Source organism: Rhinoraja longicauda, chromosome 2 (genome assembly GCF_053455715.1).
Source record: "Rhinoraja longicauda isolate Sanriku21f chromosome 2, sRhiLon1.1, whole genome shotgun sequence".
Lineage (NCBI taxonomy): Eukaryota > Metazoa > Chordata > Chondrichthyes > Rajiformes > Arhynchobatidae > Rhinoraja > Rhinoraja longicauda.
In genome coordinates this window covers 46,720,117-46,744,964 of record NC_135954.1, presented here as the reverse complement: position 1 = coordinate 46,744,964, position 24,848 = coordinate 46,720,117, and the positions used below count along the sequence as shown (strand labels likewise).

General features: G+C 41.2%; 1 protein-coding gene across 2 annotated transcripts in view; it reads right to left on the bottom strand.

Moving 5' to 3' along the window:
• LOC144604254 (adenylate cyclase type 1-like) overlaps positions 1–24,848 on the bottom strand; it is a 212,267-nt gene that overhangs the window by 79,293 nt on the left and 108,126 nt on the right. For both annotated transcript variants that reach the window (XM_078418491.1, XM_078418498.1), the window contains exons 6-7: positions 9,977–10,135; positions 2,318–2,459 (exon numbers count right to left, since the gene is read on the bottom strand). In XM_078418491.1, coding sequence (XP_078274617.1) covers positions 2,318–2,459; positions 9,977–10,135 — 301 coding nt within the window. The remainder of the gene's footprint in view (positions 1–2,317; positions 2,460–9,976; positions 10,136–24,848) is intronic.

Sequence of the window (24,848 nt, the reverse complement as noted above, 5' to 3'; positions counted from 1 at the left end):
ATTCAACTGTAATCAAAACATGAATTTTGGGTATCGAGCACAATGCATAGGTCTGCAGTCCGCTCTTCCATAATTGCACAATTAATGCCGCTGACGAGACAAATTTCTTCGCAAAACTTTTAGCCTGTTCAACATGGATATTTATTCCCTCCTTCCTGTACTTTATTGTCAAATTTTACATGGGAAAACTTTGTAATATTACAAATAAATTAAATTCTGATCTCATATGAATATCTAATTCATAGAATCATAGACATAGAAACATAGAAAATAGGTGCAGGAGGAGGCCATTCGGCCCTTCGAGCCAGCATCGCCATTCAGTGTGATCATGGCTGATCGTCCACAATCAATAACCCGTGCCTGCCTTCTCCCCATATCCCTTGATTCCACTAGACCCTAGAGCTCTATCTAACTCTCTCTTAAATCCATCCAGTGATTTGGCTTCCACTGCCCTCTGTGGCAGAGAATTCCACAAATTCACAACTCTCTGGGTGAAAAAGTTTCTTCTCACCTCCCCTTTATTCTAAGACTGTGCCCTGGTTCTGGACTCGCCCAACATTGGGAACATTTTTCCTGCATCTAGCTTGTCCAGTCCCTTTATAATTTTATACGTTTCTATAAGATCCCCTCTCATCCTTCTAAACTCCAGTGAATACAAGCCTAGTCTTTTCAATCTTTCCTCATATGTCAGTCCCGCCATCCTAGGGATCAATCTCATGAACCTACGCTGCACTGCCTCAATACAAGGATGTCCCTCAAATTAAGAGACCAAAACTTTACACAATACTCCAGATGTGGTCTTACCAGGGCCCTATACAACTGCAGAAGAACCTCTTTACTCCTATACTGAAATCCTCTTGTTATGAAGGCCAACATGCCATTAGCTTTCTTCACTGCCTGTTGTACCTGCACGCCAACTTTCAGTGACTGGTTTACAAGGATGAGAGGGAATCTTATCGAAACGTATAAGATTATTAAGGGGTTAGACATGTTAGAGGCAGGAAACATGTCCCAATGTTGGGGGAGTCCAGAACAAGGGGCCACAGTTTAAGAATAAGGGGTAGGCCATTTAGAACTGAGATGAGGAAAAACTTTTTCAGTCAGAGAGTTGTGAATCTGTGGAATTCTCTGCCTCAGAAGGCAGTGCAGGCCAATTCTCTGAATGCATTCAAGAGAGAGCTGGATAGAGCTCTTAAGGATAATGGGGTCAGGGGGTATGGGGAGAAGGCAGGAACGGGGTACTGATTGAGAATGATCAGCCATGATCATATTGAATGGTGGTGCTGGCTCAAAGGGCCGAATGGCCTCCTCCTGCACCTATTGTCTATTGTCTATCTCAATTCATGAGTGGTTAGTAAACAAAAAAATGTCCAAACGAACCACAAAGTAAAAATGCTGTAACCCTCCAAGCATCCACGAATGCTAATATATAAAATTATTACTGCTTAATAGTCATATGCCTGTTAGGGTTGAGACACATTAAATTCATATTTCTTGTGAAAATTAACACTATTTCTGGAAAAATTAAAAAAATGGTATAAGATCATATCATGCAAAATTAACATTAAATCCTCCTGAAAGAAGCATTTTAAATCTTCCACAATAATTAAATTTAAAACATCAATGCTCTCTGAATTGTGAAAATGCAACAGCATTTTAATCCTACAAGAATGATCTCTGCGGATCTAACTCTGGAGACAGTTTTTTCCGCACTTGGTGTTATCACAATTTTCTGTGTTCTATATTAATTTAATTTTCAGACCTTACTGTCCTCATCTGCTTTTTCTTGGATTGATTCCACTTCCAGCAGAAGGTTTAATTAGGTTGAACATAATTACATTCCCTGATGTTAATAACTCACCCACCATGCCGTTAGATGGTACAATGAAGCTGTTTAAAAACTGATCCTGGAAACTTTATATTTTGATGCACACCGAATAAGCTTTTGGGTCTTCAAGGGGAAAAAAAACACACTTAGCTACCAACTCATTCAAAGTTCCTATTATCCATCCTCAAGGATCACTTCCCACCTTCCCCCATGGCACCAACACTTGAGCATCATCCCCAAACTGGGGGTTTGCAGTGGCTGTCACCCAGAGTTACCTGCTTCTCTGGTTTTCTGGTTTTGAGTCTGCTTTGGGCCAGAACAGGCCCATTAAGCAATATGGGTTTAAACCTCAGAAACACAAGTACTAATTCATAATTTCTTGAAATTTTTACACAAATCAGAAACTGGATCATCAGTCAAATCTTGACATTTTAATGGATTATTTCTGCAGGCAAATCGTAACGAATCTAGAGATTGGTTTTGACTCACTTTCCTTCGATGAGAGGGCACGATGAAGAAGGTTTCAATGTTATGCTTTTTAAGGAAACTGTTTCTCTCCTGCCCACATCCTGCTTCAACTTCATAATCTCCATTCAGGCACTCCAAGGTGGTCTTTGTTATATGAACCTTTCTATAACCAAAGTGAAGACATTAAACAAAAATAACACTGCAGTCAATTACTGAATTGATTATGAATACAGGAAGTTATGAAGGCCCCTAATTACTGCTCTTAAATCAGCTCAGACTTACAGAACCTGTTGACATTTAACCCAAGTCTGTTCAAGTAGCCACAAATGGCATCAAACCCCTTTTGAATTATTCAATTTAGGTTTCTTCATTTTTTTCTCCTGAAAACTGAAATAGCTTGATGGTAAAATAGTATAACATTCTGGAAGAATGATGGTCCTGCTGACTTTTATGCAAGACATTGATAAAACATGGTTTTGCAGTCGAACAAAAAACTCCTTGCTCAGAATGATCAGTAATAGGACTGGTGAATATCGTTAACTTTATTTTGGTACTAATTCATCACAGCTTTAATCAGGAACATTCTCTTAAGTAATTGTGTGTAAAATATATCACAATTTTATATATTTCCTCAGTAATTATATACTGATAAAAGAAAACTGAAAGGCAGTTTATTGCAATTTCCAGCTAAGTATCCACTTCTGCTTTAATTCTCCCTTGACAGGGGGTGGATGGGCCATTTAATCTTATGTCTGCTAATTAAAAGATGACGCTAATCAGGTACAGTATTAAATTCTGGATAACCTGCATTTTGCTTCATGGAGCAGTTAATCAGTTTTTGAAGGAGAACTTAAGACATTGGAACAGTTCGTCTGCACTATGGAGTGTAATAGTGTGACTTTGGGGAGTTATGGTAAGAGGGATTGGTTTAGTAAGCAAATGGGGTAGGGTTGTTATCTCAGCACTAGACTGTTGAAATCTGCTTACCATAAAGTGAACCATGTTAACCATCATTTCCGGGTCATCTCTCATACGTTTGGAAATTTGGATGGGTATTTTCCTGTGCGAGTCATGCTTACACATCTGACGTGACGTCAGTGAAATTAGTTGAATCATCCCCAGAACAACCATCATTATTCAGCACCAGACTGGGGATGCCCTAAAGTTGATCCGTAACTTACCTCTATCTGTTTGAGCATGCCCACCATGCAACATCACTGTGATAACATCTCCAGTACCCAATTGTCCCAGAGCTTAACTCACCCAACACATCCAATCTCCCCACGCCATGCCTTGAACAGTCCTGGTACTAAACTCCCTGACTCACCAATTGATCCCCTTACCTCGATGGTTGGGAGAACACCTGCCAACCCTGCAAATCCACTGCCTCTAACCCCAACCCTCTGAGTGCCAATGGAAACATTGTCTTTCATGCCCCATACAGAATATAAAATGAAAAAAGTAATGCAGGAACATTATAAACATATTTTAAGTCACAGCTAGATTTCTAAGAGCGCTTCTGATTGCCATGCAACAGGAAGGAAGCAACAACACTAAAGAACATGCAGACAAGCTTTAAGGATGTTCCCCGAGCTGAAACATTATAGGTAATTCCATAGGGAAGCAATGATTTAATATTCCTAGCCAATCAATTTGTCTCTGACAGGCAAGATAGAATTATAGTAAATCTGATATCTCAACAAGCTGCTAGATTCATGCTAAGACAGTGTAGGAGTACAGACACATGACGCCCAGCTGCACCTAGCTCTGAATAGCATGGTGCCATGCACTCGAAGGTGGTTGCCAACCTCAAGTACAAGTTCAAGTGCAGGTAGTTCAGTTGAATTGCCAGGAACCGCATGAAAACAGGCACTTTGGCCCACCGATTCCATGCTGACCATTGATCACCCATTCACACTGGTTCTCTACACAATAGGTGCAATTTATAGTCGGCAATTAATCCATAAACCCATACGTCTCTGGGATGTGGGAGGAAACTGGAGCACCCAGAGGAAACCCACACAGTCACAGGGAAAGCATACAAACCACACAGACAGTACTCAAGGTCAGGATTGAACTCAGGTCTCTGGCACTGTGAGTCACCAGCACTGCTGCTGCATCACCGTGCTGCCCCTAGGGAGTGGTAAACCACAGTAGGTAGCTTACTCATTCTCTTAATATAATGTATTGAAGCAGTTGCTATGATCTTAAAGTATTTTTAATCAAATGTACACTTAGAACAGTTTTTGAATATCTCTGATTATAATAGCTGATTTTGTGGACAGCTCTCATGCACGATAGGGGAGCTCAGCCAGTTCCCTGGGTCGGATTACTGTGGGTAGGAGGCTACCAAGGGGATAAATTCAGGCAGAGGGAGGATTTGGAAAAACCCTGCTCATTACTAGGAGGAGAACTGACGAGGGTGGAGTACATAATTATGAGAGGCCTAAACACGGACACCAGGAAGGATGCGTTTCCCTTAGGACTTTGCTGCCTAGGAAACATACAGTTAATTAATAAAGGAATTTATTGAGACTTGAGGAACAATTAATTAATCGCAAAAGGAATAGAGGAGAGTTGAGGAAAATTGGTTTCAAGCAAAGAATGGTGGGGCGGTTAAGAGCTCATTGCCTGAAAGGATGGCAGAGGCAGGATTTGCCACCCCATTTAAAACATGCCTGGAAGACCACTTCACAGAGGCTCCAGATGAGACCTGGCAAGAGAGTGAAAACTAAATAACATTTTTGGCTGGCATAAACACAGTGGCCTAATTCACCTCTGTCTGCATCATTCCCACCCTCCATCTCTACTTTAGAGATACAGCGCAGAAAAAGTTCCTTTGGCCCATGTAGACTGTTCCGACTGTTCCGACCAGTAAACTAACACTATCGTACATACTAGGGGCAAATTCCAATTTTTTACCGAAACCAATTAACCTACAAACCTATGTGTCTTTGGAGCGTGGGAGGAAACTGGAGCTCCCAGAGAAAACCCACACGGTCACAGGGAGAACGTGCAAACTCCGTACAGACACCACCAGATCGAACCCGGGTCTCTGGTGCTATAAGGCAGCAACGCTACCGCTACACCAGCGTGCCGCCCTGCCTACTCCTGATCACATCTCCCCCACCCTCAAGCATTTCTGATCTCCACCTCATCTGTATCCCTCCCAGATAGTACAAATCCCCATCCCGTACCCTTCATTCTTCCTGCTCACTCCACATTGCTATCCCCACACACAACTCCTAACCTCTGTCCACCAACCTCAGCTTAGTTTGTTGGAGAAGCATCTGGGCATCAGGCTGAATGTTTTGATCCATGCTGCACATTTTCCTCCAGATAGAGAGGAATTACCACCCACTTGGGTGTAGACAGATATTCTCTGCACCTTTTCCCATTTGACCATCAACTGATCCACAAATATTGAATTTGCACAGAACTTGACAGAGATTAATTTAATATTCTTTTGCTTTTATCTACCTTTATGCAGGCTGCTATTTCTGATTTTGGATGGTATTAAATCACTTGCAAATGTGTTGCTGAGATGTTCTAGAAAGAGGCATGGCCAAAGCAATAGCCTTCCACAGGATTTCATTAGGCACTGATCACTGCATCATGTCTTTATGGCAACAAGTAAAACTACACATTTGTCTTCTTCTCTCACTTTCCTGCCTGCCAATGCAACACACGCACGACAACACACACAACAAGCAATTGTACAAGAATGCCTGTTAGAGAGAGGCCATCAGCTCACTTGTCTATGTAGGAAATCACCTAGCATACCTATGCAGTGCCAATGCAGACCTGATGCAGGCGTTGCACTTGTGTGGATGGGCAAAAAAGGTCAGCATGACCAAGGGCCCATTTCTATGCTGTATGACTAGGCTTTGCTCGTTACTTTCTCAATATGCCCAAGCATCTTCAATGATCCATGCACTTGAACTCACTTGGTCCCTCAGTCGATGCACACTTTTTGAACTGGGTCATTAAGTCTGCATTACATCTTCTTACCCATGCCAAAATGCATTGCTTTACAATTTTACATATTACGTATCATCACTCAATTGCTTTCCCATTCTTCCAGCCTGTCTTTATCCTGTTATAATCAACTGTCATCATCCTCATGGGTTGCCACTTCCCACAAGATTTGGAATCATCACAAATTTTGAAACGTTATTTTTCATTTCAATATCCAAATCATTTATTCATGTCAACACAAAAACAAGAGTCAAAATTCTGTCCTTTGCCTAGCCCTTCAATATCCTCCAGTCTGAAAAACAACCATTTGCCACAACTCACTGGTTTTGTCCTCAAGCCATTCGTTTACATCCAACCTGACACCAACCGTATTAATTTCATGAGCTTCAATTTCATTAACTAGCTTCCTATGTGGTGCTTTGTCAAACAAGCTCTAGAAATTCATTCATACAGCAACCACTACATTCAAAGCACAATAAAGCCCCAGTAATATTGAAACAGGCCATTTGACCCAGCATTTACTTTTTCTGTTACATTATCAAAAAAATCACTTAGATTGATTAAGTTCGATAAGCCTTTTACAAATGCACGCTATTTCTCCTTATTAACTCAAACCTTTCCAAATGCCTCCTAGTCTTTTCCCTGAATATTGTTTCTAAAGTCATATACTCTACAATGTTCAATATGATCATGGCTGATCATCCAGTTCAGTAACCTGTACCTACCTTCTCTCCATACCCCCTGATCCCTTTAACCACAAGGGCCACATCTAACTCCCTCTTAAATATAGCCAATGAACTGGCCTCAACTACCTTCTGTGACAGAGAATTCCACAGACTCACCACTCTCTGTCATATCATATCATATCATATCATATATATACAGCCGGAAACAGGCCTTTTTCGGCCCACCAAGTCCGTGCCGCCCAGCGATCCCCGTACATTAACACTATCCTACACCCACTAGGGACAATTTTTACATTTACCCAGCCAATTAACCTACATACCTGTACGTCTTTGGAGTGTGGGAGGAAACCGAAGATCTCGGAGAAAACCCACGCAGGTCACGGGGAGAACGTACAAACTCCTTACAGTGCAGCACCCGTAGTCAGGATCGAACCTGAGTCTCCGGCGCTGCATTCGCTGTAAAGCAGCAACTCTACCGCTGCGCTACCGTGCCGCCCGGTACGAAGAAATGTGTGAAGAAATGTTTTCTCATCTCAGTCCTAAAAGACTTCCCCCTTATCCTTAAGCTGTGACCCCTGGTTCTGGACTTCCCCAACATCGGGAACAATCTTCACGCATCTAGCCTCCCCAACCCCTTAAGAATTTTATATGTTTCTATAAGATCCCCCCCTCAGTCTTCTAAATTCCAGCGAGTATAAGCCTAGTCTATCCAGTCTTTCTTCATATGAAAGTCCTGCCATCCCAGGGATCAATCTGGTGAACCTCTCTGTATAAGGCTAGAATGTCTTTCCTCAGATTAGGAGACCAAAACTGTACACAATACTCCAGGTGCGGTCTCACCAAGGCCCTGTACAACTGCAGCAGAACCTCCCTGCTCCTATACTCAAATCCACTTGCTATGAATGCTAACATACCATTCGCTTTCTTCACTGCCTGCTGCACCTGCACGCTTGCTTTCAATGACTGGTGCACCATGACACCCAGGTCACGTTGCATCTCCCCTTTTCCTAATTGGCCACCATTCAGGTAATACTCTGCCCTTGAACACTTGCACAGAGGCATCATACTTACTGATTTTTAATCTTCTACTACTCCCTCATATCAAAAAAAGACTGGAAGATTATGGCAAACCCTTCCAGATCTCTAATCCTTGACAATCTGGAATGCAAATCATCTGGATCAGATCATTTATCTATTCTATGCATTGCCAAAATCTCAGGCACATCTGAGATATCAGTTTTTGCCCTATTGGCTCTCTCGACCATCACTGCTCCTATTACACATCAGTTTTTACTAAGAGGATTCTGACAAAATATTCAGTAAATATTTGAACCATGGCCAATGCCTTTAAACATTTAGCACTGTTTTTTCTAATCAATTAAACTGATGCTAACTATTCTTCCAATTGGCTTTGAACAATGTCATTCACAGGCCCAATGCTCTACTCATCACAATTAGCAGGCAGCATGAAATCAAATAATTACCTGAATTATACTAAATACGCAAAGGTTAATCACAATCCTTTCACTCCTTTGGAAGTTATCCAAATCACTTCTTCACTCCTTCATTAACTCCTAAACTATTTAAATAAATACTGATAATCTGTTTACTGGCAAGATTAAGAATGTCACAATGTTTGTTTCTCTGTACTGCAGATATCAGTGTTCAGTCAAATGAACACCATTGTTTCTTTTATTTTGTGCAAGATGCGGTAAAGTGAAACATTCCTATGGAACATTCATATTATCCCATTGCTCACACTCATGTTCTGGAATTATTTGCAGTTGGATGCCAAAATTGTACATGTCAATCCATGCTTTAAGAAAGAAGGGAGAAATCAATTAATCACAGACCTAAGATGGACACAAAATGCTGGAGTAACTCAGCGGGACAGGCAGCATCTCTGGAGAGAAGGAATGCGTGATGTTTCGGGTCGAGACCCTTCTTCAGACTCTGAATTCAGAGTTACTCCAGCATTTTGCGTCTATCTTCAGTTTAAACCAGCATCTGCAGTTCCTCCCTACACATAATCACAGACCTATCATTTTACCATCAATTGTGGTGATGTTAACTGGAATCTATCATCAGAAACATTTTAACTGAGCATTTTTACAAGCACAAGCTAATAAAAAAGAGTCAGCATGAATGTGTGTTAAAAAAACATTTCAGGAACTATGGGATTTCTAGAACAGCTCTTGAACAGGTTGAGAGAAGACTGTGATTATTGGCTAAACAGTACTTCCAAAAGTTCGGTTTAGAGATACAGCAGGGAAAAAGACTCTCCAGCCCACAAAGTCCACGCTGACCATCAATCACCCATTGACACCTGTTCTATGTTATCCCACTTTCTCATCCACTCCCTACATACCGAAGGCAATTTACAGAGGCCAATTAAACTAAACACACACATCTTTGGGATTTAGAGCAGCTTGTACACGTCAATCCATGCTTTAAGAAAGAAGGGAGAAACCAATTCATCACAGACCTAACAGATTATCGTCAATTGTGGTGATGTTAACTGGAATCTATCATCAGAAACATTCTCACTGAGCACTTTGACAAGGTCAAGCTTGTGGTTAAGCCTACTGCGGAAAGGGCAATTCTGGATTTGACGTTGAGTAACAAACTGGATTTGATTAGGGAATTAAGGTAAAGGAACCCCTAGGAGATAGTGATCATAATATGATAAAATGCAACCTGCAGTTTGAGAGGCTGAAGATGGAAATTCAAAAATCGAAGGGTAAAAAGCAAAATGCGGAGAATAAGGAAAAAGAGAGCTGGATGAAGTGACAGGAAAGAGGCAATCCAAATGGTACAGTTTTTTCCATCGACAACCGAGTAAATTAAATTCACAATGGCAATCGCATGGTATATTTAATAAGCAAAATGAATTTTCTAAAAGATTTTCACTGTATATTTATCCTAATGATCCTGCTTTTAACCTGCCAGCTATGACTTACCCTAAATGGGCAGATGTACGTTCAATCTGTACATTTTAAATGAAAATATCTCTTACCCAGGAAGGCCACCTGTTTCCATTACATTTGCCAGGGTGACGTCATTGGACCACACGTCATACTGCCACTTGCGGAGTCCAAGGACCCCACACAACACTCTTCCAGTGTGCAGACCCACACGCATATTGAGATCAACTTCAGTGGCTTCGGCCACAGACCTGGAATAGACCCAAGACTGTTAACCATTCAGTGACAATACAGTGTTTACAAATTCATAAATTTAGCATGGACAAGAAACAGAAATAAGCAGGTGCATCCTAGATTTAAGCTACATGACAAATCAATATAGTCTGTACCCTAATGGGGGAGAAATGTGTATTTTTCGCACTGGTATTTGATCATATCACTAAGGAAGACACAAACAAACTCCCAGAAATACTAGGGGACCAAGGGTCTCGTGGGAGGGAGGAACTGAAGGGAATCCACATTAGTCAGGAAATGGTGTTAGGTAAACTGTAAGGACTGAAGGCAGATATATCCCTAGGGCCTGATGGATTGCATCCCAGAGTACTCAGGAACTTGGCTCTAGAAATCGTGGATGCATTAGTGATCATTTTTTAATGTTCTCTTGACTCTGGATCAGTTTTGGACATCCGGAGGCTACAACGGACAGCTGAGAAAGTTGTTGGCTGCAACTTCCCCCCCATTGACGAACTGTACACTGCAAGGGCCAGGAAGTGAGCGGGCAAGATCATCTCTGACCCCTCTCACCCAGGCCACAAACTCTTTGAAGTACTTCCCTCTGGAAGGCGACTCCGGACTGTCAAAGCAGCCACAGCCAGACATAAAAACAGCTTTTTTCCACGAGTGATAGTTCTACTCAATAACCAAAGTCTGTAGTCTCCTTTTTGCTCTGGTTTATTTTCACCCACATGTTTAGACCGTAATGGTGTATCCTTATTGTTTTGATGTGTTTATGCTTTATTCTTAATTGTTAACTGTATGTTTGTGTTGTCATTTGTGAGTGGAGCACCAAGGCACATTCCTTGTATATGCACATACTTGTCCAATAAACTTATTCATTCATTCATTCATTCATTCATTCATTTCAGATAGGAGGGAGAGAGAAAACGTGGAATTATAGACTAGTTACCCTTATATCAGTAGTGGGGAAGATGCTGGAGTCAATTATTAAAGATGTTATAGCAGCGCATTTGGAAAGCAGTGACTAAGGGAGAGCCAGTGGATGTGGTGTATCTGGACTTTCAAAAAGCCTTTGACAAGGTCCCACACAAGAGATTAGTGTGCAAAATTAGAGCACATGGTATTGGGGGTAGAGTATTGACATGGATAGAGAACTGGTTGGCAGACAGGAAACAAAGAGTAGGAATGAACGGGTCCTTTTCAGAATAGCAGGCAGTGACTAGTGGGGTGCCGCAAGGCTCGGTGCTGGGACCCCAGTTATTTACAATATATATTAACGATTTAGATGAGGGAATTAAATGTGACATCTCCAAGTTTGCGGATGACATAAAGCTGGGTGGCAGTGTGAGCTGTGTTGAGGATGCTATGAGGCTGCAGGGTGACTTGGATAGGTTGGGTGAGTGGGCAGATGCATGGCAGATGCAGTATATTGTGGATAAATGTGAGGTTATCCACTTTGGTGGCAAGAACAGGAAGGCAGATTATTGTCTGAATGGTGTCAGATTAGGTAAAGTGGAGGTGCAACGTCTGAGACCTGGGTGTGCTTTCAGTCACTGAAAGTAAGCATGCACTTACAGCAGGCAGTGAAGACAGCTAATGGCATGTTGGCCTTCATTGCAAGAAATTTGAGTTTAGGAGCAAGGAGGTCCTAATGCAGCTGTACATGGCCTTGATGAGTGCACCTGGAGTATTGTGTGCAATTTTGGTCTCTTTATTTAAGGAAGGACATTATAGCTATTGAGGGAGTGCAGCGTAGGTTCACCAGGTTGATTTCCGGGATGGCGGGACTGACATATGATGAAAGAATGGATCGCATGGGTTCAGAAGGATGGAATTTAGAAGGATGAGAGGGGATCTTATGGAAACATATAAAATTCTTAAAAGATTGGACAGGGTAGATGCAGGTAAAATGTTCCCAATGTTGGGGGAGTCCAGAACCAAGGGTCATAGTTTAAGAATAAGGGGTAGGCCATTTAGGACTGAGATGAGGAAAAACTTCTTCACCCAAAGAGTTGCGAATCTGTGGAATTCTCTGCCACAGAAAGCAGTGGAGGCCAATTCACTGGATGTTTTCAAGAGAGAATTGGATTTAGCTCTCAGGGCTAAAGGGATCAAGGGATATGGGGAGAAAGCAGGAACTGGGTACCGATTTTGGATGATCTGCCATGATCACATTGAATGACGGTGCTGGCTCACAGGGCCGAATGGCCTACTCCTGCACCTATTTTTCTATGTTTCTATGCTTCTGTATTGACGACCAGTTATACTCATCTTCACTCAATGATCCCAGAGGCATCAATTTCCCAAATGTGCAGAGAGTGTGCAATTAGTGGCTAAAGACATTTGAAATCAAAGATAAATTTCTCCCTCTTTTTTTCTTGCATCCCACTGTACTTTTGACAATATAAATCCAGGGGTGTGCGTCAGCAGAAGGCTTCCTCAAAGTGAATGAGTTATCAAGATGGATAACCGAGAAAGAGGATGAATATTGATGATGCAAAATTAGGCATCGAAGGAAAAAGATTCAAAGTGGATTAAAATAGACAGAAAAAATAAATTAAAAAATAATAATAATATTTTTAAAACATACTGAAAAATTAAACAACCTATCATTTAAATTAAATGGTTTAATTTTTAACTCTTCTGTCCTCATGAGATTAAATGAAGCAGAAAGGTCTGAAAGTGGATAAGTCACCTGGATCAGATAGACTACACCACAGATTTCTGGAAGAAGTGGCTTCAGAGATTTGTAGTGATCTTTCAAAAATCACTGTTGCCAGGAGTGGACCCAGAGCACTGGAAGATTGTAAATGTTACTCGACTGTTCAAGGGAGTACTAGTGAGAGAGTCTAGAACCAGAGGGCACAGCCTCAGAATAAAAACATGTACTTTTAGAAAGGAGATAAGAAGGAATTTATTTAGCCAGAGGGTGGTTAATCTGTAGAATTCATTGCCGCAGACAGCTGTGGAGGCCAAGTCTTTGGGTATTTTTAAAGCGGAGATTGACAGGTCCTTGATTAGTAAGGGTGCCAAAAGTTACAGGAGATGGCAGGGGAATGAGTTTGAGAAGGAAAGATAGAGTAGACTCGATGGCCCGAATGGATTAATTCTTCTCCTATGACTAAAAAAACCTATTAACTTAATGAATGACAATTTTCCATCAATTACGACATCATAAAACAAAAGTATATTCTTCACGATTTAGTATGTATGCTCCAGCCCTGACTGAGTGCATTGTTTAATGGAACAATCTAGCAACTGACAGGGAAACTCTAAGGGGAAGATGTTATTTGGCAGTGGCAAACAGTGGAATGGTGTTAATTGAGTGCCACATTCTGGAGATTAGCAGCTCATGAATAAATAATATCTGGCATTATCAACAAACCTTTGTTTTTTCAACAAGGTTTAGCTCATTATTTTTTGGACTTTTTGCTTTTTTTTAAAAAAGGAGCAATATCAGGAATAAGAAAGCTGGATATTTAACTGTTTAAAGGAAATGTTCTATTAACCAACAATGATAATTTATTTCTGCAGTTTCATATAAGGATACCGTTGGTGTGCAGTTTCAAAACCAAGTCTTTTGTTACAGAAAACTGCTCGTGAACTGATTTTTTTGTCAGTCTGAAAAAAATAAATCTGTAAGAGAGATCACAGAAACAGCTGTAATGGGAGAGCTTGTAGGAGCATTAGAGCGGCCACCAGCCATCCTCTCTAACTCAGTGCTCCCAGCTCTCCTCAGCCCAACCTAGCTCCTGACCACTGGAGCACATTCATATACGTGGGGGCACATAAGTCAGGAGTTCATAACCGAGGAAGGGCTATATCCTTAAACTATATATTTTTCATTATAATTCTGACATCAAAGAAACATTGAAAAGCAAAATTGTTAGCACAAGGGGTAAAATCCAAAGTGATTTTATCTATATACTAAAACTCTCATTTGTTTGTTTGTTTGTTCCTGAACTACAGCCAAAACGATACGCGTTAGTATGACAATTTTAGGCCCACCTTACTCACCATCGTCCCTTTGGTGCTAATGGAAGAAGTTTCATTGAAATCGGTGTTATATTTTTGAAGTTATTCACATTTTAAAGTTTAAATCTATCTCCTAGGGAGGAAGGGGGAGGGAGGGAGGGAGGGGGGTGGAGGGAGGGGGGGGTGGAGGGAGGGAGGGGGAGGAGGGGGGATAAGGGGGGATAAGGGGGGAGGAGGGAAGGAGAGGGGGGAGAGGGGGAGGGTAGGCGGGAGGAGAGGGGGAGGGGGGAGGAGAGGGTGCTGCACCAATGTAGGTTTGGGCCCAACGGGTCCATTTGGTCTAGAATAATTTAAAATGTTAATTTAATTTACATTCAACACAAGAAACATGTCCTTCTACGAAAATATTCTAAAATCTATTATGATGGAAATTACTGAGCCGGGTGACCAGAGATGGCAATCGATTTACCAGAATAAACTTTGAACGTGAATATAAGAGGAGTAACTGTTATTTTCTTTGTGGAAGTCCAACAGTTTGTCACAGAAAGGTACATATAAAATGGCCTAAAAAGGATCAAAGCTGGACTAATTTCAAGTAACGCAATGTTTCTGATTCATTTGCGGTTCATAGACTAAATCGTCTTGCAGAGGCATTGGAGGTCTCCATCTAAATTCTCTGCAACCTGGCATAATGCTGGTAGATTCTCCTTGCATATTATTGAAATAATGGATTTTCATGCACAGAATTGGCTCAAAAAAACCCAGAAATGTTTTTGTGCCACATTTAGATTTACCTATGTCAAATATTTTAAATTTTAAAGTTTAAATCTATCTCCTTGGGAGGGAGGGGGGAGGGAGAGGAGGGAGGGAGAGGAGGGAGGGGGTGGAGGGAGGGGGGGGGAGGGAGGGAGGGGAAGGAGGGGAGATAAGGGGGGTTGAGGGGGATGGAGTGGGGAGGAGGGGAAGGGGGAGGGGAAGGGGGAGAGGAGTGGGAGGGAGGGGGAGGGGAAGGGAGGGTGGAGGCAAGGAGGGAGGGGGGAGGAGGGGTGAAGGGGGGAGGAGGGAGGAGAGGGCGCCGGAGACCCGGGTTCGATCACAACTATGGGTGCTGTCTGTATGGAGTTTGTACGTTCTCCCCGTGACCTGCGTGGGTTTTCTCCGAGATCTTCGGTTTCCTCCCACACTCCAAAGATGTACAGGTTTGTAGGTTACCCGGCTTGGTAAATGTAGTGTGTGTAGAAACAGTGTTGGTGTGCGGGGATTGCTGGTCGGTGCGGACTCGGAGGACTGAAGGGCCTGTTTCCGTGCTGTATCTGTAAACTAAACAAAAAGAAAAGACCCAATACACTGGTGTAACTCAGCATGTCAGACAGTATCTCTAAAAAACATGGTTAGGTATCGTTTCAGGTCGGAACCCTTCTCCTGTCTGAAGAAGGGTCCCGACCTGAAGCTTCACCTAACCATATTCTCCAGATATGCCACCTGACCCGTTGAATTATTCCAGCACTTTGGGCTTTTTTGTGTAAACCAACATCTGCAGTCAATTGTTTCTGCTTTTTTTCTAATGTTTTATTTCCATTGAGAATTCAATTACCTAGGAGTTATTTCCCTGTGTTCGTGGTAAACATGCTGCATATTAATGTCAATACATTCTACTCTGGCCCCAAAGTCCTTTCCCCTGAGTTTAGGCAAATGAATTTTGGAAGCTGATTGGAATATGTGGACACAGCTATATGGTGCATTTAGTGCTAATGATGGAACAAACTGTAGATTCTTTGGGGAACATATTATAGAGAGAGGTTTTTTTTAAGATATGTCAGCTTCTTTTATAGGTTAATTAACGATGTTCCCATCAGGTTCCTGTATCACATTTAAACCTCTGCCACTATGCAGGCTATCTACATAGTCACATTTAATATTTCCAGCGTGTCTATTTAAAACGCAGATAAGTTGCATTGATGAAGATGCTTCAATTATCTTGGCACTGCTGCTGGTTCAGTATTACGCGATTCAATGTCATTTTAGGGGTAGAATTTGGGATTAGGGTTAAGGATTAAGGATTATAGTCAGAAGTAAGGGAGTTAGGTATAACTTTATTAAGAACAGGGTGTCAATATCTAGGTTTAGTTTAGACATACAGCGTGGAATCAGGCCCTTTGGCCCACCGAGTCCATGCCGACCGCCAGTTCTATCCGACACACCAGGGGTAATTTACAGAAGCCAATTAACAAACGAACCTGCAAGTCTTTGGAATGTGGAAGGAAACCAGAGCACCCAGAGAAAACCCATGCGGTCACAGGGAGAAGGTACAAACTCTGTACAGACAGCACCCTCAGTCAGGATCGAACCCGGGTCTCTGGCGCTGTAAGGCGGCAACTCTACCGCTGCACCACTGTAACGGCCCTTTTTTAAATCTAGTCATTCACATCTACATAGGTGTTAAGTTATGATGTAGGGTTTTGATTACTAATCCTTCATGATGACTCAAGAACTCATTACTTGGAGAAAGAGGTGGAGCAACCAATATCCTCTTCTCATGGCATTTCACACAGATTTAATTGTGGAGTTCAGGAAGATGATTTATTCAAGGTTAGGATTATGTTGTAATGAATATTAACAGTGCACAGCATAGGACATATTTCAGATCATAGTTTCATTTTCAATGAATGTCTATTTCACTGGAATTAGAAAATGATATTAATGTATATACTGATCAATTATTTTGTTGCGTAATTCTTGTTCTTTTCTTATATAGCTTTAATCAGTTAACAGTGAAAACATTCTGTAATTAGTAAAATGATAATCTTGTTTTAATCAGGTACAGGTGTGATTCACACTGTAAAATATCATCATGCTTAATAGCCAGTAAAGTAATAGCCTGAGTTGTCCTCTGGGAGTTTCTGTTTGCTTAATACAGAGTACATATTTTTTACTCCATCACAACACGCACACTTACCCAAGGCAAAAAAACACCGAGCATAGATTGAAAACGAGGAAGTACAAGTGCTGCTAAAATAGAAACAATTCCATTACCAGGGTTCCCTTTGCCTGTCCAGTTTAACGTGCATAGGACTACCAGGAGTGAGGGAGAAGGAACAAAAGCAGAAAGCTTCATCTGTTTTTGGTGATTGTGTGGGTTGTTTGATGACAGAAAAGATTAAAACACAGACCAGAAATATTTTGCTATGATGGTAATTATGCATATTTTCTCAGACAGGTTTTTATTCTGTTATTTTATTCCTTTCAACTTTTATTATTTTTCCCACTCCAATTTCACCTTATACTGCCTGTATTGCATAATTTTTTGATGCAATATTATATTTTGTAGGTCATCGACATTAACACTTAAAGTATCTCAGGCAAGAGACGGCAGCATTTTTTCTTTTTTTTTGCATCAACTGTAACCTCAACTACACAATATCAAGCAGTCAAATATAACAAATATCATCAGTTAATGAGTTTTCTGGAGGCAAAAAATTGAACCCTTCACGGATCATGGAATTATTTTCTATATTTATACCTAATCTTCAACTCGTGTACTAAAAATAAACATTTTGGAGGCTAAGTTTAAGCTACAGCCAAAAGCCTGAAATACATGAAATGTTCAATGCATAATAACATTTTACACACCATCTTTTTGTTAAACCTCAAATAATTTTATTAGTCTATATTTAAAAAAGACTACTGTTATTAAGAATACTTAAAAATGTGGAAAAGATGACAACTTTTGACAAAGCCAAATGTGTAGAGGTGATTATAACCGCTGCCAGTTTCATACATAACCAGTGACTTTACCCTGTAAGAATGCAGAGAAAAATATAAGATTCAGTTCCTTAAAAAAAGGGTTTTTTTTGTGAGGGAAGGAGCTGCAGATACTGGTTTAAACGGTAGACACAAAAAGCTGGAGTAACTCAGGCAGCATCTCTGAAGAGAAGGAATGGGTGATGTTTCGGGTCGAGACCCTTCTTCAGACTATTTCAGACTCTTCAGACATTTTTTGTGAGCTCTGCCAGGTCAATGTCATTAGTTGTCTCGCAAAACTCAACAGTAGAGACTTTCCAACATGTCCCCGAGTTGTTAATCATGTTTCATGGATAAAACTTCCTGTTACTTAGTAAGGGGAAAGGACAAGATGAATTTATTCAGCTGAAATATGAAAGCAGCAGAAGTAAGAGAGCAGGAGATTAGTTTAACTTGGCATCAGGTTCGGCATGGACAGTGTGGGCCGTAGGGTCCATTCCTGTGCTGTACTCTTCTATCTTCTATGTAAGAGGCAGTGTTGTCTCATAATAAATTTCACAGTGAATTGAATTACTTTCTGATCCAACTCTTCCTAAATAGCCGAGATAAATGTTTTAGGCAAAGGCCAAATAAAGTTAGTAGGTTTAAGTAAAAAATCTAAAGCTGAATAAGACTATCATGAAAAACCATTGTAGAGAAAGTATTTTACCTCAGATCAGACCTGGCAGGAACGAAGTTATGAAAATAGAGGTCGAAAATAATACTATTGCCATGTTAGAGACGGCTAGTGAAGAAGAATACAAAGGTACAAATAAGCATGGAGGAGGTCATGGATGAATCTGGCAGTCAAAGCCACAGATTTTAAACTGGAATTTAGGAGAATGGCCTTGCTAATAGAGAAAACAAAATGAACAGGTTCAATAACTCCAGCAGGTATTATGTAAGGCAGCAGGACAATTAAAGCACTAACCCTGCATAATAAATCAGATTAGTTTCAGTAAGACACTATGCCATCTGGTTCAAAAGGATCAGTGGGACCTACAGATTAATCATTTTGCAATCTCAAAGGGAATGAAGACCATGACTCCCATCTACCCCGAATGACCATTACATTTTCACAGGGGGCATCTCAAGGTTCAGCTGATTTATCATGTGCTTCAACTTAAGGAGGAAACAAAGAACTTGTTATCACACAGCTAAATTGCTTCAAAGGATAAAAGTGGGAACAAAATTAATTCCAAATTGTCGTTTTCCTGAAATATTGACAGAACTGTTCACATTCATAAGAAAATGAGAGAAGTAAGCCTCCTGGCCCTTCAAACCATACTCCACCTTAACATAAGGCCAAAACTAATCTCCCCAGTGGTCTTCAATGCCAGTTCCACATTCTCAATTTGATAATAATTATTTAAAGTTAAATTATAGAGAATTAATAATCCTTTCTATTTAAGTAAAATTATAATCTATCATTATGTAAATTTGTGTGGCTCAATGAGCTAATTTATAATCTCATTGTAATGGTTCTGTGCAAAAGACTGACTGTAATATGATTCATATTTATATTAAATTTGAGAGCGACGTGGTCTAGTCTGAAACCGAGATCTTGAAGTTGAAAAAAAATGCTATTCACTGCATGAAGAGTAGCCAGGCACAATAGAAAGAAAATTATTTTAAAAGGTGTAACAGTACTTAAGCAAGGGCAAAATAAAATCCGCCCCCCGCCGGATATGAACCAGATACTCACAAGTTACGGATTACAACTTCAAAATGCATCGGTGATGTTTTGGGTCTTCAGACTGAAGAAGGTTCCTATACTGAAACGTCACCGAAACAAGTTCTCCAGAAATGCCGTCTGACCTGCTGACTTACTCCAGCATTTTGTGTCTTTTTTTGTAAGCCAACATCTGTAGTTTCTTGTGCCTTCAAAATACGTTTCCCACCAATACACAACTAGCCTCACAAATGTATCTCGCAATATACCCCTGACGGATAGCCACGACCACTCCGAGCTTGGACCTCCACCATCGCCTCACATGTTTAACAGTACTTCAGGCATAATGGCAAGTTTATCAAAACAAATTGTAAGATACAAACATACTTCCCTCTAACCTGCTTGAGAAGGTGCTACAAAATCACTAGAAATAGCAGCGGCCAAGTCCACATCCAATTGTTCACACTCTACGGGAGAGAGCATTGACAATCACTGAAACAGCTATCACAATTTGTGGCAACCAGTGGCATGGCAACGTTGGAGATGATTGCACGCTCAATTCTTATCACAATAAACTATCCTTTCAATTTAGAAGCAACAGACGGGCAGGGTTTTGGGTCTTAGCTCGCCAACTAAGACCCATCTGCCCCCTCCTTCATCTTATCAGTACCTTTTTGCTTTTCTTTTACAGAGGTAAGAATTCCCACCTGACCAGGTGTTCAGCTGCGCAACAAGGGTGAATGAGCCTAGTTTCCACCAGGGATGTGGTGGTCAGCTCCATTTCAACATCTGTATCCCCCAACTATCACATCTGCTCCAACACTAAGGCTCTGGTTCTAGACCCTCCCACTAATGTGGAGCCAACCAATCTCTGAGTGCTGCAATGGAACCTCAGCATGGCTTGCAAGTTGTACATAAAGAGAAGGACTCCCCTTTGTTCCATCTCATCATCAAGGCCTCCAGGGCATGAAGCCCACTTTCACTCAAATGCCACCTCTTATGGTATACTACAAGCATTTCGGTCCTGGGCCTCCTCCATTGTCAGAGTGAGGCCCAGCGCAAATTGGAGGAACAGCACCTCATATTTCACTTGGGTACTTTACACCCCAGTGGTATGAGTTACTCCAGCATTTTGTGTCTACACATTTCTCCTGGATGCCTTTTATACCAACAAACAAAAATGTCCCACCAAGGCGTGTCTAACCTTCCTTCTCCTGTTCTGTCCTTTTATCTCATAGAATACGAGGGCCTAAGCTATAGGGGGAAGTTGAGCAGGCTAGGACTCTATTCCTTGGAGCGCAGGAGGATGAGGGGTGATCTTGTAGAGGGATACAAGATCATGAGAGGAATAGATTGGGTTTAATAGAACCTGAGGGGTAACTTTTTTTATACAAAGAGTGGTGGGTATATGGAATGAGCTGCTGGAAGAGGTAGCTGAGGCAGGTACTGTTATAACCTTTAAGAGACGGACAGGTAAATGGATTAGGATAGGTTTAGAGGGTCATTGTACAAGCGCGGGCAGGTGGAACTAGTGTGAATTGAGCATGTTGGTCGGTGAGGGCAAGTTGGGCCAAAAAGCCTGTTTCCAGCTGTATGACTATGACTCTATCTCAATGGAATAAATCAGATCTTGGAAAGTAGTCGGCTTGAATGGGGTTGCTGCACGTTCCGAAATTGTGCACCACCAACTCGCCACAATCTTCCCTGACACCTACAACCTCGCACTTCAACCGTCTACTGTCCGCATTGACTTCAAGAAAACCGCCATCATTCCTGTCCCCAAGAAAGCTAAAATGACCCACCTCAATGACTACCACTTAGTATATCTAATATCAACCATAATAAAGTGCTTTGGCGGATTGGTAATGGCCCACATCTACACCAGTACCCCAGATAACCTAGAGCCCTTGCGTAAGGAAAAATAGGTCCACTGAGGACACCATCTCCCTTACACTACATTCAGCTCCAGATCACCTTGACAATAAAAACACCTCTGTCAGGATGTTATTCATTGACTACTGCTGGGCCTTCAACACCTAAGCTGTAGGTGTGAGAGCTACAATACCAAATAAATTCAAATTTAAACCTCTGGATATTTATCTTAGGACCTCCATCTGCAACTAGCTTCTGGACTTCCTGACTGATGACCTCTGTTGGTTAGAATCGGTCGTAGCATTTGCTTCATGCTGACCCTCTACACTGGTGCTCCTCAGGGTTGTGTGCTAATTTCCCAGCTCTACTACCTGTGTACCGTGACTGTGCGCCCAAGTATGTCGCCAACTCGATCGTTGATGATACACTGTTGTCAGCCAGATCAACAACAATGATGAGACAGAAAGATAGACACAAAGTGCTGGAGTGACTCAGCAGTCAGGCAGCATCTCTGGAGAAAAAGGATGGATTAGGGTTGAAATTCACTATTAACGTGAAACGTGGAAGGAGGGCCCCAACCCAAACGTCACCCATCCTTTTTCTCCAGAGATGCTGCTTGACCCACTAAGTTACACCAGCACTTTGTGTCCAGCTTTGCTATAAACCAGCATCTGCAGTTCTGTTCTTTGTGACTACAATCTTTGCAACATTATGCTGTTTTACATTTGCTGTTATATTGATTATTATAACTATCTATCATCATGAAAACCATTTGCTCTATGAACTTTATGCATCGAAGGAATATCATTGCACCCTCTTAAACTAATCTGAATGTGAATCTGCTGCAGTCACAATGATCCTCCCATTTAATTGTGATAGACACAAAGTGCTGGAATAACTCAGCGGATCAGGCAGCATCTCCAAAGCAAAAGGATGGGTGACATTTCAGGTCAGGACCCTTCTTCAGACTGAATGTAGGGGGCAGGTGCAATATCCAGGAAAATATTCAAGGGTTTAAAGATGAACTTATTTGGTATTGCAGCTGAAAGTCTTCAAGTAATGTAGGCAAACAAAAATAGGTGCTCTTCTCTCCCAACGTTGCCTCTGTTGGTTTACACTGAGGCAATCAGTGGTACTGTTAACACTAGCTGGATGCCAAGGTCACAGTAGGTACTTTGCATTACTTTTGGACACAGCCTGCAATTGGTCAAGTGGGCACAAGTTGATTGTGAATTTCAATCCAAATGCTCATAACTCAAAATGCCCACTTTTTGATCTTGGCAATATCCCAGCTGCTTTGTGGAGGACCTTTGCATGCGGATTGATTGGCTCCCCTTAGATGTAACGTGGGTTCTGCCAGATAGCAGCTGTTTTTTCTCTCCTCCATGAAGGGGGCAGATGGGTACATCATCATTCATCCATTTTGGTGCTGAACTTTCACCACATACACTATCTTGAGCAGTGGGAATCGATAAAAACTGGTTTGAACCAGAGTACTTTATTCCCAGAATATATGTTTGTATATTTTTGAGAAGCCAGCTCCAGTTCAAGCTACTTTTTGTTGCGTAAAGGCAGTCTGTAGCTTTTAAAGGGGTTTACTGAACCTTCAAAAGGCATGGTATGCTCAGAAATTGGATTTGCTAAAAAGAGATACCACATCCAACTTGGAATGCAATATGATGTATGATTTTTTTTCACTTTGTCTGCTATTACTTTGCATGTTATTGTCTCTGTCATTGTGTCCCGATTTTTATTTGCATCATTTACAGACAAATTTCTTCATCATACCAATTATCTAATTTCAGCTAAAATATTTACACCCATTGGCACTGACTTACTGTATTTTCTACAAGCTCTGTTGCTAAAATGTTCTATGATATACGCCACATATAACACTTCCTTTTGTATATATGATCCAGATCACATATCTAGTACAGGTCCAGAAAAGGTTTTACATCATTGAATGTATCATCATGCAGATGAAGTGACTGTCTACTCAAGGGGATATTTCATTTTCTGCATGCAAATGGTTATTCTAATTGCTTTTTAAAAATTCAATATTTTCTTTGCTTTCTGCATTCCATAATTTGCTTTTATGTCTTCATGGTGTTTGTTGTTGCTGTTTCATGCCTGAACCATTGACCCCAAGAATCTGCACTTGGCCCAAATCTTTATATTTGTCCATTACAAAATGAAGTAATTTAAGGACAACGGATATGAATTCTGAAGAGAGTAATTCTTATTCACATAAGTCCACCAGGACTGGCAACTGAATCATCAGGCAACTGAATCATCCTACCACAACCCAAGAGCAGTGCTGCACGACTATCTACCTCTTTGGTGACCCTCAGACTACCCTTGATCAGACTTTGCTGGCTTTACCTTGCACTAAACGTTATTCCCTTATCATGTATCTATACACTGTACATGGAATGATTGTAATCACGTATTGCCTTTCTGCTGACTGGTTAGCACGCAACGAAAAAAAGCTTTCTTCAGACTGAATCAGGGGAGAAGGAGATACAGAGATAAGGAGTTGTAAGGTGTGAAAACAAGACAAAGCGGATGCAGATCAAGGAAAATGTAGAATAAATCATTGTTAGCTAGAAGATAAAATGTGGTCTCATCAATGTTTGTATAACTTTAACATAACCTCCCTACTTCTATACTCAAATTTCTGACTGATGAAGGCCAATGTGCCGAAAGCATATTGACCACCCTACCTATCTATGATGCCACCTTCAAGAAAGAGAGAAAGAAAGAGGGAGAGAGGGAGAGAGGGAGAGAGGAGAGAGAGAGAGAGAGAGAGAGAGAGAGAGAGAGAGAGAGAGAGAGAGAGAGAGAGAGAGAGAGAGAGAGAGAGAGAGAGAGAGAGAGAGAGAGAGAGAGAGAGAGAGAGAGAGAGAGAGAGAGAGAGAGAGAGAGAGAGAGAGAGAGAGAGAGAGAGAGAGAGAGAGAGAGAGAGAGAGAGAGAGAGAGAGAGAGAGAGAGAGAGAGAGAGAGAGAGAGAGAGAGAGAGAGAGAGAGAGAGGGAAGTGGGGGGAAGAGACAGAGACAGGGGGGAAGAGACAGAGGCAGAGAGAGACAGAGAGACAAAGAAAACAAGAGCAAGAATATATTGACAACGTGGGTGCATCAAACCAAAAATGAAAACTGGCTCTAACAAACCTTCAGTGTTGTCAATATACATTACATTGAAAATGATGTAGAAAGCCTTCAGCAAATCTGCTGCAAACATAATTCATCATGAGATATAATTGGGCATATATAATGGCTTTCCCATTGGAATACCTTTATCCTGAAGATTAAGGAACATATTGATTGTTTAGCCATGAAGTTATTTCAAGAGTTTTGTTAAACGATTTTAAGAGAATATCGTTCGATCATTTTAATTCCTGACCATTCAGTCCAAGGTAGTCTATTGCAGT